This window comes from Cervus canadensis, chromosome 1, assembly GCF_019320065.1.
Source record: "Cervus canadensis isolate Bull #8, Minnesota chromosome 1, ASM1932006v1, whole genome shotgun sequence".
Lineage (NCBI taxonomy): Eukaryota > Metazoa > Chordata > Mammalia > Artiodactyla > Cervidae > Cervus > Cervus canadensis.
The window spans coordinates 31,455,368-31,470,895 of record NC_057386.1 but is presented as its reverse complement, the minus strand read 5'-3'; the positions used below and the strand labels follow the sequence as shown (position 1 = coordinate 31,470,895).

Genomic DNA, 15,528 nt, shown 5'->3' with positions numbered 1-15,528 from the left:
CCTCTCTGCAAAGAAGCCTTAAAAGGCACATCTAGTTATTGTTGTTTAGTCACTGAATCATGTCCGGCTCTGTGCGACCCCAGGGACTGTAGTCCTCCAGGCTCCTCTGTCCATGGGATTCTCCAGGCAAGAATACTGGAGTGGGTTGCCACACCCTCCTCCAAGGGATCTTCCGGACCCAGGGATCGAACCCATGTCTCCTGCACTGGCAGGTAGATTCGTTACCGCTGAGCTACCAAGGGGAGTTTCCTCATCCAATAAGGGAGATGCTAAAACGCTGGGGAAAGGGGCAGCCTCCTCCAACTTTAGAGCATCTGAGCATCACCTGGAGGGTTGGTTAAGCCCAAGATCGCAGGGCCACCCCAGAGGGTCTGATTCAGGGGGGCTGAGGGGAGGCCTGAGACACTGCGTTTCTAACAAATGCCCAGGTGATGCTGATGCTGATGCTGCTGGTCCGGGGACCCCACTTTGAGAACCACAGACGTAGACTAAGACAAGGAGGAACAGAGTCCTCTGCCACAGTTCACACCCTGTCTACAGGGGTTGCAAATAAAGCTGTGGGGGGAGAAAAAAAAATTGTTTTAAAAAGTACAACAATCAAGCCAACTCACAAATTACTTCTGACTTGAAAGCATCCACTGCTTACCCTCTCCCCTCAAACAAGTATGTTGCTGAAAACCACAACAAATAGTGTAGTTGGCCTGAGAGATTCAGAGAAAGAAAAAGTGAGTCTCACTGCGAAGATGCTCTGAAAGCAAAGAAGAAATCTGTCAGGATCACAGATGTTCAGGTTGTCGTGGAAGCCTCTTAAGGATTTCCACTGCATCCTTAAAGCCTGCTAGTTAAGGTGGCTTTGCACTTGCACACCTGCTGGGGGTGGGGGTGGGGCTTCCCTGGGGGCTCGGTGATAAAGAATCTGCCTATCAATGCAGGAGACATGGGTTTGATCCCTGGGTCAGGAAGATACCCTAGAGGAGGAAATGGCAACCCACTCCAGTATGCTTGCCTGAGAAATCCCATAGACAGAGGAGCCGGATGTGCTGCAGTCCATGGGGTCGCAGAGTTGGACACAACTGAGCATGCAATAGGAATTCATGCTTCCTATTCATCAAAGAGTTGAGCCAGCTGGGTGGGATATTGTATCCAAAAGTGCTGTGTGCTCCTTAGGCTCCTCCTGTCCTGCTTCTCAAGGCTGTCCTGCTCTGTCCAATCTGTACCTTTTTCTGCAGCGTCTCCCCCATTAGCACATGTGAATTTTATACAGCAGCAGCTGAAAGCAACTGAAGTCTTTATCTGTAGCAGGGGAGGAGGGGGGCAGAACAAAGGGATGGGGAGGAGGGAGAAAAGAAGGGGGAGGAGGGAGAAATGGAGCAGGAGGAGGGGACGGGGTCCTTGACTCCTGCCTAGCACACACCTCCTTCCATGGCACAGATCATGGGGCCTGGCATTCTTGGATGCTTCTTGCACCATACAAAAAAGACCAGGCCCCGTTCAAGCTCCAGTTGTGCATCTCAGCCCCAGAAGGCTCCCCGGAACACAAAACCACCTCTGCACAGGAACCGAGGAAGGCGGGATGTTATGCCAGGCTGGACGCATAGATAGGCAATAACCACAGCCGGCAGGAGGGTAGCATCTCATTTGACAGGAAGGTCCAGGAGGCCCACTAGGGGCAAGGCCCAGCCCATGATCTGTCCAAGGACAGCAAGATCCTTCAGTGGAGGCTCCCAGAGCCCATGCCCAGCCCAGCACCCCGCTCCTGGAGAGCACGGGCAAACAACACTCATCCCGTTCGACTAACTTCTCAGCCTATTCTCCTCCCATGCCTCCTGGAAGAGCATTGCCTACTCTGGAGTCCAACTTGGACCGAAACAACAAGAAGCTGTTCCTAAACTCCAAGATCTTCCTCCAGTGATGAAGGTCTGATCGCCGGGAGCCACTCCAACTCTCCATACAGAGGCACACCCCCAAATTTCAGGTGGGTGATGAACACAGTGGTTTGGCAATTCCTGGTTGCATAGGATTTCGGAGCTGGAAGGGACCTTCAGGGGTCTACTTAGGCAGGAAAGAGAATGGCCTGCAACCCACGAGGAAAGTCTCTGTCAATGATCTCATCTCCACCAGGAAGCACTCACGAAGTCCTCTGCATTGTGTTCGCCCACACCGCCCCTGCAAGGAGCGGTCCAAGTGCATAATTGGAGATGGGCACAGAGGCGGCACTGAATAAACACTTGTGGCTTGATAACCAATCCACGTGGTCCTGGCCCACTTGCTCATCAGAAATAAGCTATGGATAATTTCCATTTTTGCCAAGAATCCCACTGACTCCAAGGGACCTAAACCTTTAAAGAGCATTGATGGCTATCTGTGTCCAGACTGCCCCTCCCTGCGGACCCCAACTTCCTGCTGCAGCCACATGCTCCCACCTGACCCCCCCAACATACACACGTGGGCCTTACGGAAGACCCCGAAGGCAATGCTTCCTGCACTAACACGTCAGGTGCGCACAAAAGCTCCAGGTATAAGACAGAGTGTGGGATGAGTCTGACAGTTCCTTGTGGAAGTGGACCAGTCAGTCCTTTCTCTCCAGATTCTTTAATCTCTTGCCTGGTCGTCTTTCATAATCTCTGATTTCCAACTGTATTTATAACTTCCTGACTTTATGTCTAATACCAGTTCTCCCCTGCAACACTCATTGTAAATCCATGAGGCTACGTCCAAACGTAGGTCAAAGCTCAAGCCCACACAAGCTTATGGACACATAAATGCTTGAAGGAAGCAGACTCTCGAGTCTAAGAGAAGTCAGGAGCGATGGCAACTTGCTCAGATTCACCCAGTTGTGCTCAGGCAGGAAGGTGGGTTGAAAATCCTCATGATTCTTCAAAAGGAGACAAGTATCTGGGTGCTTATGAAAAACCTCCCAATTGTTCAATGTTGGCAGTTCATTCAACAACTCTAAGGGTGGCGCATACAGAATGAAATGCTTCTGTGGACAGCCTCTGGCCTCAGGACAACCCACCGTGAGACACTGAGTCTACCTGAATCTCTGCAGGACAGCTCACCTGGATGGAGGTGAGGTTCTGACCTTGTCTTGCTGCCTGCCACCACACCCAGAGGCACTACAACACCACTGCCCGAGAAATGGAGTCATCATAGATCTGTCCTTCCTTGAAGGCAAGGATGGTGTTCATTCTGTCTAGATGTCAGAGTGCTACACAGAATGGGAAAATGAAAATAGAAGCCCCAAATTCTTTGACTCAGTTGCAGCTAGGAACAAAGTTGAAACTAGAGACCATGAGTCTTTTTTTTTTTTTTTTAATGACAAAAACACAGAGATTAAAAAAAAAATTATTTCTGAGCTATTGACTCAAAAGCTTTGAAATTATAAGACCTGCCACTACATCCTGTTCTGAGGATAAGTGTAAAGGCTAGAAATAGCCTCAAGTTCGCTACCCTGACAACACATAAGAACATAGACACTAGCCAGGTGAAGGGCCTTTCCTGGTAGTTTCACACTCATTTGGTCCCTGTCACTATAAAACGGAGTTGTTTTCAAGTAGCTTTTCCATGAGATTCTACTTTAATTACAATAGCTTACACTTACATAATCTTTAACCTTGGGATGACAACGCATGTTTACTTGTTTGAACAAAGCTGTGTTTTCTCAATGAATTTCCGAAAGAGAAAATTGGATTTAAACTGACTCCGCAGGACTTCCCTGGTGGCCCAGTGGGTAATAATTCGCCTGCCAATGCAGGGAACATGGGTTGGATCCCTGCCCCAGGGGGATCTCACATGCCATGGAGTGGCTAGGCCCATGTGCTGCAATACTGACTCCACACACTACATCTACAGAAGCCCTTGTGCCTAGGGCTCTGTGCTCCAACACAAGAGAAACAATGAGGATGAGAAGCCCACGTGTGCAACTAAAGTCATCCCCCTACTCGCAGCAATAGAGACAAGCTCGCACGCCAACGAACACCCAGCACAGCCAAAATTGAATAAATTTATTTAAAAAACACAAGTACCTAAATAAATACACTCACTCCCCAGGTTTAGAATATCTGATCCACTGGCCACGCTGTCATCGATCTGGTTGTCACCTTACAAGTCAAAAAGAGATGGTGACTACGAGAAAACACTTAAAAATATAAAGCAGAAATTTTCACTCTTTCCAAATAATAGATTCCAAGTCAGTAGGTCAGCAGCAGGACCGGTGTATTGATATTTCTAGACACAAATTCCTTCTGTGATTCTGTGTCTGCCAAAGTCTGGGAATCAGGCAAAGGGAATGTCCAACTGGGGCATCTAAGGGCTTGTTTTGGAAGGACACCAGGAAAGTTACCAACTTGCCCCCTCTCCAATACACCTGTTTTTATTATGATACAGCTCACAGACCAAGAAACTCACTTTCTAAAAGCATACTTCACAGGGGCTTTTAGTGTATTCACAGAGATGTTCAACTACCCTGACTATCTAATTTTAGAACATTTTCATCACCTCAAAAGGACACCCATGAGAAGTCACCTCTTCCCTCCTAGACCCTAGAAGCCACACATCTATTTCCTGGGTCTATGTGTTTGCTGTTCTAAGCATTTCATATAAATGGAATCATATAAGATACAGCTTTTCGTGTCTGGTTTCTTTTACCTAGCATGATACTTTCAAGGTTTACCCTTGGATAGGGCATATACCCATTGGCACTGCATCCCTTTTTACAGCTGAATAACTTACTAGTGCAAGGATAAGACCAGATTTTTTTGGGGGGATATTATTTGGGTTGTTTCTGGCCATTATGAATAATGCTGCTATGAACATTCATGTATAAGTTTTTGTGTGGACATGTTTTCAGCACTCTTGGATAGGCATCTAGGTGTGGAATTGCTGGGTCATGTGCCACACATTCTTTTTTATTTCCTACCTGAACCATTTGCTGCTAATTGGTGGTTCCACCTAACAGCCAATAAGTCAACGTCTTCAAAGTAACATTTTGTCTTCCCGTCTCCTTTGTCTTTTGATTTTTATGGGACTTCAACTTACTGGCAGTGTGAATGACTATCTAACCCACTTGGCATTTGCCAAAGTTCTAAGAGACTGCCGGTATGAAAACCTGCTGAGAAATAAGATGTGTTGTGTAATAAAGTATTACATTAACATTACAAATTAAAATGAATTCTTGGAAAGGAAAAAACACAACCCCCACAGAAATAGATTAATAGTAAGATTTGCAGTCTTGATCAACAGCCTTTATCAAACCAGTCAATCCTAAAAGAAATCAGGTCTCAATATTCACTGGAAGGACTGATGCTGAAGCTGCAATACTTTGGCCACCTGATGTGAAGAGCTGACTTATTGGAAAAGACCCTGACACTGGGAAAGGCTGAAGGCAGGAGAAGAGGGAGGCAGAGAATGAGATGGTTAGATAGCATCACCAACTCAATGGACATGAACTTGAGCAAACTCCAGAAGACGGTGGAGGACAGGGAAGCCAGGCGTGCTGCAGTCCATGGGGTCACAGAGTCAGACACAACCGAGAGACTGAACAGTAACAACAACCCTTCCATTAAGAGAGGGTCTGTTAAAGAAAAATTATACAGCCAAAATAAAACACATGAAAACACACACACAACTAATTCAATCAACCGAATGTACCAAATAAAAGCACCTTTTTAATCTCACATTTGTTCAACACAGATGGATAGATGAAAACAGACTAATGTTTTCGGGTGTAGAAGTTTCTTCGGGCAACTTTTATTAACTGAGAATTATCAGAGATGCTCTCTCTGGGGAGTTAGAAAAGTACCCAATTATTTGTAACAAAGAAAAGCTACAAAGAATGCTTTTTAAAAGTGTTCTACTGGAAAACTGATCCGGAAACTCACATTAGCTCCTGGTGTAATAAAGTTAAGTGGGAATCTACTCATTTAAAGAAAAATTAAAACCAGAAATCAAGAAAAGTGCCGACTATTTGGCAAATGAATCCAAAAGCTCAAATCCTGGTTTAATCCTCCAAGCTGGGCTTGCAAACGTAATAAAACGTTTATAACATATGAATTCTTTGTCAAAAGAGCTTAAAAACAACTCCCAGCTCTCCTGGGTTTCAGTTGACACTCTCAAAAGACAGTGGCATTTCTCTTAAAAATAAAAGTTATTTCAGATTGTTTTTCTACTACTCCATGAACTCAGTTGTCCTTTTTGCAAATTAAGTCACCACTGCCCATGTTCATTCTCTTGGATATTGAGGCAAAAAGGAAAAGACTACAAGACAGAAGATGTAGGCATAGGTTGGCCAGGTAACTGTGACCAATCCCTTTACCCCATGGGGGACCCCCTTCTTCATGTGTAAAATGGATGGGCTCTATTTGTTAGGCTGGGGAATCTCAAACGTTTTCTTTTAAAGGCCGGAGAGTAAATATTTTTGGTTTTTGTGAGCTGTGTGAACCATACTCAACTCTGCCATCCTCAGGTAATAACAAATAGCCTTAGGCAATAAGAGAGCACAGCTGTGTTCCAGTAAAACTTTAACAAAAAAAGCTGCAAGCTGTACAAGCCCTGTGCAAGCTGAACAAGGGCTATAGGTTGCCGATCACTGTGTCCAATGATTTGGAAGGATCCCCCTAGGATGCCTGTGGAGTAGAAGTCATTGGTCACAGAAAGACTAAATAATCAAGTCATCCAGCTCTGACAGTGGAGAGATGGGTAATGCTGCAGGATCCTGCAGGTTGGGACTGACATGGGGCTCTTCCTCACATTTTCATTAACTATCTCCTCTTATTGTGGTTAGAACTTCACCCATGCTCCACTGACCAACTGCCTTGGGCTTAGCAGAAGCACCACTCCATGGGGGTGGAATGAAGCTTTCCGAGAGGCTGCTGGGGGACAGATAATACAACCCCAAAGTTGGGGGGAGGGGCAGAAATAGCTCTCCCAGGTGGAGAAGGATGGCCCATGGGGGACAGGAGCTAAGAAGGTGAACAGATAAAACCCCTTACTTTCCCTCCCAGAGACGTGAACATATCTGATGAGCAACCAGTTCACTGTCAGTTCAATGTCAAGGCTAGCATCACATGGGGCATCTTCTTTTGCCTCTCTTCCCCTTCTCACCCATCCTCACCATTTTGGCCTTGAAAGTGAAGAGTGTTAGCTGCTCAGTCATGTCTGACTCTGTGTGACCCCATGGTCTGTCCATGGGGTTCTCCAGGCAAGAATTCTGGAGTGGGTAGCTATTCCCTTCTCCAGGGGATCTTCCCAACCCAAGGATCGAACCCAGGTCTCCTGCACTGCACACAGATTCTTAACCATCTGAGCTACTAGGGAAGCCAGCATCACAGGGCATCTTCTTTTGCCTCCCTTCCCCTTCTCTCCCATCCTCACCTTTGGGCTTATACCTCCTAAATAAGGTGTTAACACTTAATCTTTGCCTCAGGCTCTGCTTTCTAGAGAAACAGGGCTAAGGTGCCTCCCGCCCAAAAGATCCTCTTTAGAAATGAAAGACAACAGAAGAGTTGTAACTATCAGATTTAGAGTATACAGAAATAAGAAGTAAAATACTGACATACACTAAGCAAAACTAATCTTGGCCTTCATTGTGTGCATGTGTGCTAAGTCACTTCAGTTGTGTCCAACTCTTTGCGACCCCTTGGACCATAGCCCACCAGGTTCCTCTGTCCATGGGATTTTCCTGGCAAGAATACTAGAGTGGGTTATCATGCCTACCTCCAAGGGATCTTCCCGACCCAGGGATTGAACCTGAGTCTCCTGCACTGCAGTCAGATTCTTTACTGCTGAGCCACTGGGGAAGCCTTTGGCCTTCATTACTGGCTGGAAATACCCCTTCAAGATCCAAGTGGTAAAATATATCCCATACAATATCTAAAAAGTCAGCATCTCTCCAAAAAGAAGACCTGAATACCTATGATGGTATCACTGTGAAGTGATTAAACATGCATATCTGGCCTTCCAATTATGCACGGAACAAAACAACTTTGTGCTATATTTCTTGAAATGCAACTATCCATTATACAAATAAGAGGTCTCCCTTCACACTAGTTTAGATTCTTGAGCAGGCTAGTTATTAACAAGTCAACATCCAGAAATTAAACACAACCCTCATTTTTGGCAACTGAGTCAACTCTGGGTGGAATGGAGCACTTTCCAGAACAGCATAGCATGAACAGCTTCCTGACACCAGAACCCCCAGGGTTCCAGGGCCTGAGCACAGGACCACCCAGCTTGACAAAATGCTCTTGGGAGCCATAAACTGTGAGAAGATGAGGGGAGATGGGGGCTTCCCTAAGTCTCATGCTCTGAAGGTCTTGCTGAGTTTGGTGGTGGTTTAGTCACTAAGTTGTGTCCAACTCGTGCAACCCCATGAACTGTAGCCTGCCAGGCTCCTCTGTCCATGGGACTTCCCAGGTAAGAACACTGCAATGGGCTGCAATGCCTTCCTCTAGGGGATCTTTCCAACCCAGGTATCAACCTGGGTTTCCTGCATTGCAGGTAGATTCTTTACCAAATGAGCCACCAGGGAAACCCAAGTTTAAGCTGAGTTTGTTTATATGAAAACAAGAGCATTAACTTACCCATCAAAAGTTAGCCATCTGGCTCAACACCATTTATTAAATAGTTTGTGCTTTCTCTAAGGATTTAAAATATCCCTCCACCGTAAATCTGATCTGTATTTCAGTCTGTCTTGACAATCTTTTCTCCTTTGCCTTTCATGACATTGCCTGCTCAAGGATGCCTCCCATCTCTGACAATTCTTTTCAAGCCCCCTCTGTCCCTCCCTTGAGTATGGTTCTTCAGGGCTCTTTCTCCTGGAGGCTTGCCCTGGGAGGGAACTCCTGATTTTAGTTCTTTGCTGATGAAATGCAAATTCTGGGCTGCACCCATGCTTGTGCAGGTTGGTCCCAGAAAAACAAGGTCAGGCCAAGGGGCAATTAGGGGTGAAATCCATCCTGCTCTCTGCCCAGCATGCTGTGCATCCACAAGACTCCCCAGAGTCACATCGTTAGCCCAGATGATCCCTGAGTCATGACCCATCCATCCAACATACGCCAGTCATCTCTCCCTGAATGTTCCCCGGGAACTGCATGCTCAACAGGACTTCTTTCTTCCAAGGCCATTCCTCCCTCGAGTCCCCTGTTCAAATCCCACGGCTCCAGCACACAACACAGAAGAGGAACCTGTGCATTCTACCTTCCTGGACCTGCCACGTCCCACCTGACATATCCCACCTCCTCTTCTCCGGCCACAGCTGCTACTGTGGAGCTGACCTCATCACTTCTCATCGAATCTGCGAGGTCTCTGCTCGCCATCCTCTGACCCCTCACTCTGCAGCAACAAGCAAGCCTTCCACAACATTCTCAGATGTCAAGCCAGCACTCTGAATCCTTCCATGCCATGCCCACAGGGCAAAGTCCCAATTCCTCCTTACCCAGAGGAGGTCTTTAGTGAATCAGACTCTCAAGTCCCTCTCTCTCTGCTCCAACACATCAGCCTTCCCCTGGCTGACACCACAGCTAGGAACACCTAAGTCAAGTACCCTCGTCCTTTCAAAGATGGGTCTGATGCCCAGAAAAAGCTGGCGGCCCCCTTCCTCAAGTGCCCAGATTTCCATGCTAACACCCGCAACACTTATTGGTTTCCGGATTTCTCTGACTTCATCAGACCTTCCATCTTTGAAGGCGGAGACGGCCTCTGCCCTGATTTTGTATCCCCATAGCCCAGCATAGCACAGCAGCTATGACAATTCCCTGTGACAATTCCCAGGCAGAAAAATCCTAAATGGATTTGAAAATAAGTAGATTAGCCAGAGCAAGGCAATACAAATGTAAATTGGGCTTTAAACTCCTTACATTTGTATGTGTTGTAAAAACAGGGACAGCATGTCTATTGTACACCAGCACCCCCTGGGAAAGAAGTGATTAGGGATTACAGGGACTAGGAGAGCTTGGAGCAAAGGCATACAGACAGGAAGGAGAGGGAAATGGTTCATGACGGCTGAGCACAGGGGCTCTGCTTCCCTGGCGGTGGTGCCTGCCTCTGGCCCAAGTCATATGCCAGCAGAGATCCAAGCGTTGGGGCAGAAAGGTGGGTGCAGCCGGTTTGGCCGTGAGCATACACAAATGCCTCCAGGAGTGAGGGGGTCAGATAAACGTAGGTGTGAGAAGACCAAGAGGCTGCTTTCAGTACCTTCCTGCAGAAAAGGAGGTCAGATTCAAAGCTTTACCAAGTAGTCTAGCAGCCAGACAAAACAGGGCTGAGGTCCCAGAGAGAATTAGAATGACATCTGGTCTTCCCAGTCCCTTAAAACTAAAGAGCACAACTTTTAACATGACCCTGGGGGTCCGCACGATCCCTCCAAACATGGCTAATGTGGTCATCATGCGTCCCATCTCAGCTGAAGGGTGCCTCCTCCTCCAGGAAGCCTCCCCTGACTTCCCGCGGTATCTCTGGGACATGTTCTCAAAACACCATGGACTCCTCCCCTTCACAACCCTGCTCACAATTGTAATCAAATATCGGTTCATTTAAAATCTGCTTCTGGGAATTCCCTGTTAGTCGAGGGAACTCGGGGCTTTCACTGCCGGGGCCCGGGTTCAATCCCCCAGTCAGGGAATTAAGATCCTGCAAGTTGACAGCCAAAAAATAAAAATAAATTAAATAAAATCTGTTACTACTATAAGAAGATTAGCATTTTGAGAGTCAAGGCTGTTTTTTATTCTTATATCCCAGTATCCAACACTCTGCTTGGAACATATGTGAGGCCCAATACATGCTTGTTGCATGAACAATTCAATCAACCACACAAATGAAGAATGAATGAAATAACGAATGAATTAAACTGGCATGTGTCTAGGGCATCGCAGGGTGTTTTTCAGCATCCGTGGCCTCTACTCACTAGATGCCAGGACATTCCCCAGTTGGAACAATAAAAATTCTTTCCAGACTTGCTCTCTGGGGAACAAAACTGTCCCTATTGAGAGCCCCCGTTTTCCTGAATTGTTGAGTAGGTTAAATAAAATTATTTATGGCTAATTTAACAAACATTTTGACACGTAATATGTACACAATAAATGTAATTATTGGATTACTGCAAGCATTTGGGAGAGAGTGGGGAAGGGTGAGCAGGACAGGTCATACTGGGAATGACAGAGAGCCCAGAGAGGTGTCATCAGCCAGTATGGCCTGTGGGCCAATATACGTTATGTCATCATACAGCTTGGGAACTCCTTAGCTAAGATCAGTTTTTACATTTTCATTTTATTTTTTAAAATTAATGAATTATTTTTTGGAGGCTAATTACTTTACAATGTTGTATTGGTTTTGTCATACACTGACATGAATCCACCACGGGTGTACAGGTGTTCCCCATCCTGAACCCCCCCTCCCACCTCCCTCCCCATCCCATCCCTTTGGGTCGTCCCAGTTTTTACATTTTTAAATGGTTGAAAAAAGAAGCCTATTTCATGACATGCAAATTATTGAAAATTCACATTTCAGGGTCTAAGTAAAGTTTTATCAGAACACAGCTGGCCCCATGGGTTTACCATCATCTGAGGCTGCTTTCACAGGACAGTGGTGGAGTTGAGTAGCTGTGACATTGACCCCATGGGCCTCAGAGCCTAAAGTATCTACCACCTGGACCATTAGAGAAAAAGTGTTTGACCTTCGTCTAGAATCTCTTGCAACCACTATATTCCAGGACCCAGTGGCATGACATCTGGGCTTCAGAAAAAAGCTGTCTGCCCTGCCTGGTAATGTAAAATGGGACCTAACTATCCCCTTAATAAAGAGAGGGGTAGTTGAATGAGGGAGAGCATATATCAGCAGTGAATTGTTTGTTACACGGTTGTTTTTTAAAAATGAGTTGCGATTTTTAGAAAGCGACTTTTACCCCTCTGCCCCTTTGCAACAGGAGCTAATTCAGGACAAGGACAGAGCCAAATTCTTGATGATCTCAGGGTCATATGGTTCAATTTCTGTATTTGAGAGATGGGGAACTGCACATAAACACACTCTCCTCCGAAACTTCAAAGTCTGATAGTCTGATAACAGTACAAAGCTGCTCACATGTTTATTTTGAGGAAGACTCTTTCTGATTAGAATGGTCAGAAGGAGTTCCACTTCCCTTTTTCTAGAAACCCCAGTTAAATCTTCTAACTAGAACACCCCCTTGAGCGGAAGGCCAGGTTGCCAGGGGATACAAACAAACCAAACACCCCAAGCGGCAGTTTTCAGCTGCTTTCTCTGTTGCTCCCTGGAAACAGCAGCTGGTTCTTCTCTCAGCAGGTCCCAACTGCAGGTTCATAAACATAAACCATATCCATGGTCCCGCCAGGTGGGAGGAGGTGGCCGTAAGTCAGGTAGGCACAGATGAGGGGAGTGAGGTGTCAACAGGTGGATTCAGGTAAGATTTCACATTCTGCCTTGGCACAGATTCCCATCAAATCTAATTTTCTGGGTTTCCATCCTCTCTGTTTTCTTGTAGCAACTGCCCTGGGGTTAAGAGACAGAGCTGATGGCTGGCTTTGCTCTGCCTGGCCCAAGACGACAACCTATACATTGCTCTGCCCACCTTGTTATACAGGTCCTACTGCTTCTCCTTCTACGATCCTTCTTGCAGGTCATTCTACAGCAATGGACTAGGATCTTGGAGTCATTCTGAAGTCTCAGGATGCCCACAATTATTGGGACAAAGAGATGTGATCTTGACTAAACTCAGAAATGCATGTGGACCTCTCTTACTGGTTAGAATAAACCCGTAAGTAGCCCCAGCCTTTCCCAAAGAACACCCTAAGAAACACCAGCCAGTGAGATACTTCAGGGAAGAATGCCATGTTGTGATGAAATCAGGAAAACCCCACTCTTGTAACCCCTGATTGGGTATCAATCAGCACATTCCAAGCTCCCAGAAAGCATGCAGTGGCTTAACCTGTTTAATTTGATTTAAACCAGCTGTGGACCACAGATCCTTACAAGATCCCAGTTTGGAAAATACGGTCCCAGACCATGAGGTTGGGTTCCACAAAGATGCCGGCTTCCAAAGATGACCCCCAACCTTGAAGGTCAGCCTTCCTCACCCCGGTTTGACCTCCTGCCACCCAGTCCTGGGGGAAGGAAAGATTTCCCGGCAGCCTCTGAGGGAGAGTTCAAAGAAAAGGTCTAAAGCCCAGGAGGTAGAGGAGAGAGGTGCCTCTCCAGATGGACAGGACCCCAGGGGCTGCTGGAGGAAGCTGCCCGGAGCAGGACTCACCATTGGTGGCCGTGTTGACATAGTAGCGCCGGCCCTGAGGGGACAAGTAGCTTTGCCAGCCTGGTGGAAGGACGACGGTCTGGCTTTCCTCTCCCGGCGGAGGGGGGACCATTCCAGGCTTCTGTGGAGGAGGAAAGAGAAGGTCACACACATGTGGCATTTTTGCAACTGTCTCTCAACTGGGAAGTGAGAGGCAGATGAAGTCTCCCTAGCATGGCTCGACTCTGGGTGGGGTGGGGAGTGGTATGGGGGCCTACAGGCCTCCCGGGGGATGCAGCAAGCTGCAGATGTGATGATGAGGGTTGCCTGAGCACGAGGGGTGAGCAGCCCTTAGATTTTCAGAACCACTGCAGAAGGGACAGATCCCCCCAGAGGATGGTGGGTGGAGATGCTGCTCAATGAACATGGCTGGGGTTTCTCTCCTGGGCCCCTAGGAAACCACTCACAGGGATGCTTCACCTGCCTGGGGTTGGCGTGGGGGGGTCACTGGAATCTGAAACTCTGGGACCACCAAATACAACAGCAGACAAGGCCCAGGGACTGCTGTGGGAACTGACCAGAAGTCATTAACACATGTTTCGGCAGACTGAGATGTTAAACTTTCCATAATAAAGCATAGAATCAACAAAGTATAGCTGGGTTTTTTCTAGCCAAATGTCTAAATGGCAAACAGAACTGGGAAGCTGAGTTTAAACAGGCTTCTTCCTTTCCATAGTATGCACTGATGTGCAGTTTAATTCTTCTAACTAAGCATGACAGTACTTTTCTTTAAAAATAAATAAATAAATAAAAAAGGTCAGAGAAAAAAGTACATAACAGAAAAACAAGAAAAGACACAAAGGCTAAACAGAGGTGATTTGTAGTGGTGAGATTATGAGGAATTCTTATTCTTTTCTTTTTGCTTATCTCTCGCATCTAAATTTTTGTTAATACATACACACCAAAAAAGTTGTGAGCTAAATAAAGAACATTGAAAAATAAGGAAAGAGGGTTCGAGTTAGCCCCTCAGACAATTGCTATTCCTTGTGAAGAAAGTAAATTGACTAAAATCAGAATTCCAGCCACATGAGGAGAGGTGCGGTGAATTTCTCAGCAAAGTTGGATCCTGTTCAGAAATATTAAAACTCATCAGCTTTTAAGTGCCCTCAGAATCCTCCGGCCATACCCGAAGAGGCAGGTTCTGGTCACTAATGACCACTGTTTGGGAAAATAAGAGACTGAAATTGAGCAGCAGAGACACTCATTTCCCAGACTGCTCTCAGCTTCTCTGAAGCTGCAAAGCCTCAGGCTTCTGCTTCCTGTGGTGCCCTGCACACCCTCATCGGGATGGGATCAATCGTAGTTGCTCCTGGGACTTGGGGTAAACACAGCCTCCCCGTGTCCCTCCGTGGAGCGGTGGTGTATGTTTCATTACAAATGTTCACAGTTTAATTAAAAGCCTTCCCCTATGCCCTGGTGGCTTCCGACTCCCACACCTGTTAACTCACAGCACCTCTGACTGTGCGGAAGATTGGCTTCTAGAAGAACCACCCAGGGCTGGACAGCCGCCAGGAGGCCTCCTCCTCAGCAGAAAACGTCCACTGAGCCCAAGCATAGAGCTGTGGATGTTTACCTGGGCGTCCAGGCACTGCTCCAGCTCCTCCCAGATTGGAAAGTGGTCAAAACACATGCAAACCCTATGATGAGTATCGTGTTTTGTGTATAAAATATCTCACTTGCAGGAGATGGACATTTTGGCTGAGTGGAGGTGGGGGTAAAACAAGAGGAGGGAGGTCAGAGGGTTGGCTGAGGAGAGAAACATTGTTTTGTGAGGGGGGGCCACACCATGCAGCAGGTGGGATCTTAGTTCCCTGGCCAGGGATTGAACCCACATCCCCTGCATTGAAAGTACAGAGTCTTGAAAACTGGACCACAAGGGAAGTCCCAAGAGAGAAGCCTTCTAGAACCACATTGCTTCTGCTTGACCCCAGGTTACTTATAAGAATCCATGAAGGAAAGGCCAGATTGAAGCTTATCTATATTTAGTAAAACCTGATAAAACAATGAGAGATTGTTAAGGGGTATCAGAGATGGACGTCGTCAGAAATACATTGCAGAGGAGAGATGGACCCAGAAGCACAGTGAAAACTAGTGCTCTGGTCTCTGGCTCACTCCATCCTGACTCAGCCTCTTAGCAGCCACGTGACCTGGGGAAATGACTCAACCAGCTGTCTGTTGCCACATCTGTGAAATGCAGGGTGACAATATTAGCCAGGTTGTGGAAGGTGCTATGG

At 46.7% G+C, this 15,528-nt stretch overlaps 1 protein-coding gene across 8 annotated transcripts in view; it reads right to left on the bottom strand.

Annotated features, from left to right (window-relative positions):
• Window positions 1-15,528, bottom strand: part of GAS7 (growth arrest specific 7) — a 200,973-nt gene that overhangs the window by 68,452 nt on the left and 116,993 nt on the right. For all 8 annotated transcript variants that reach the window (XM_043474140.1, XM_043474154.1, XM_043474177.1 and 5 more), the window contains exon 2: window positions 13,256-13,376. In XM_043474140.1, the coding sequence (XP_043330075.1) occupies window positions 13,256-13,376 (121 nt within the window). The remainder of the gene's footprint in view (window positions 1-13,255; window positions 13,377-15,528) is intronic.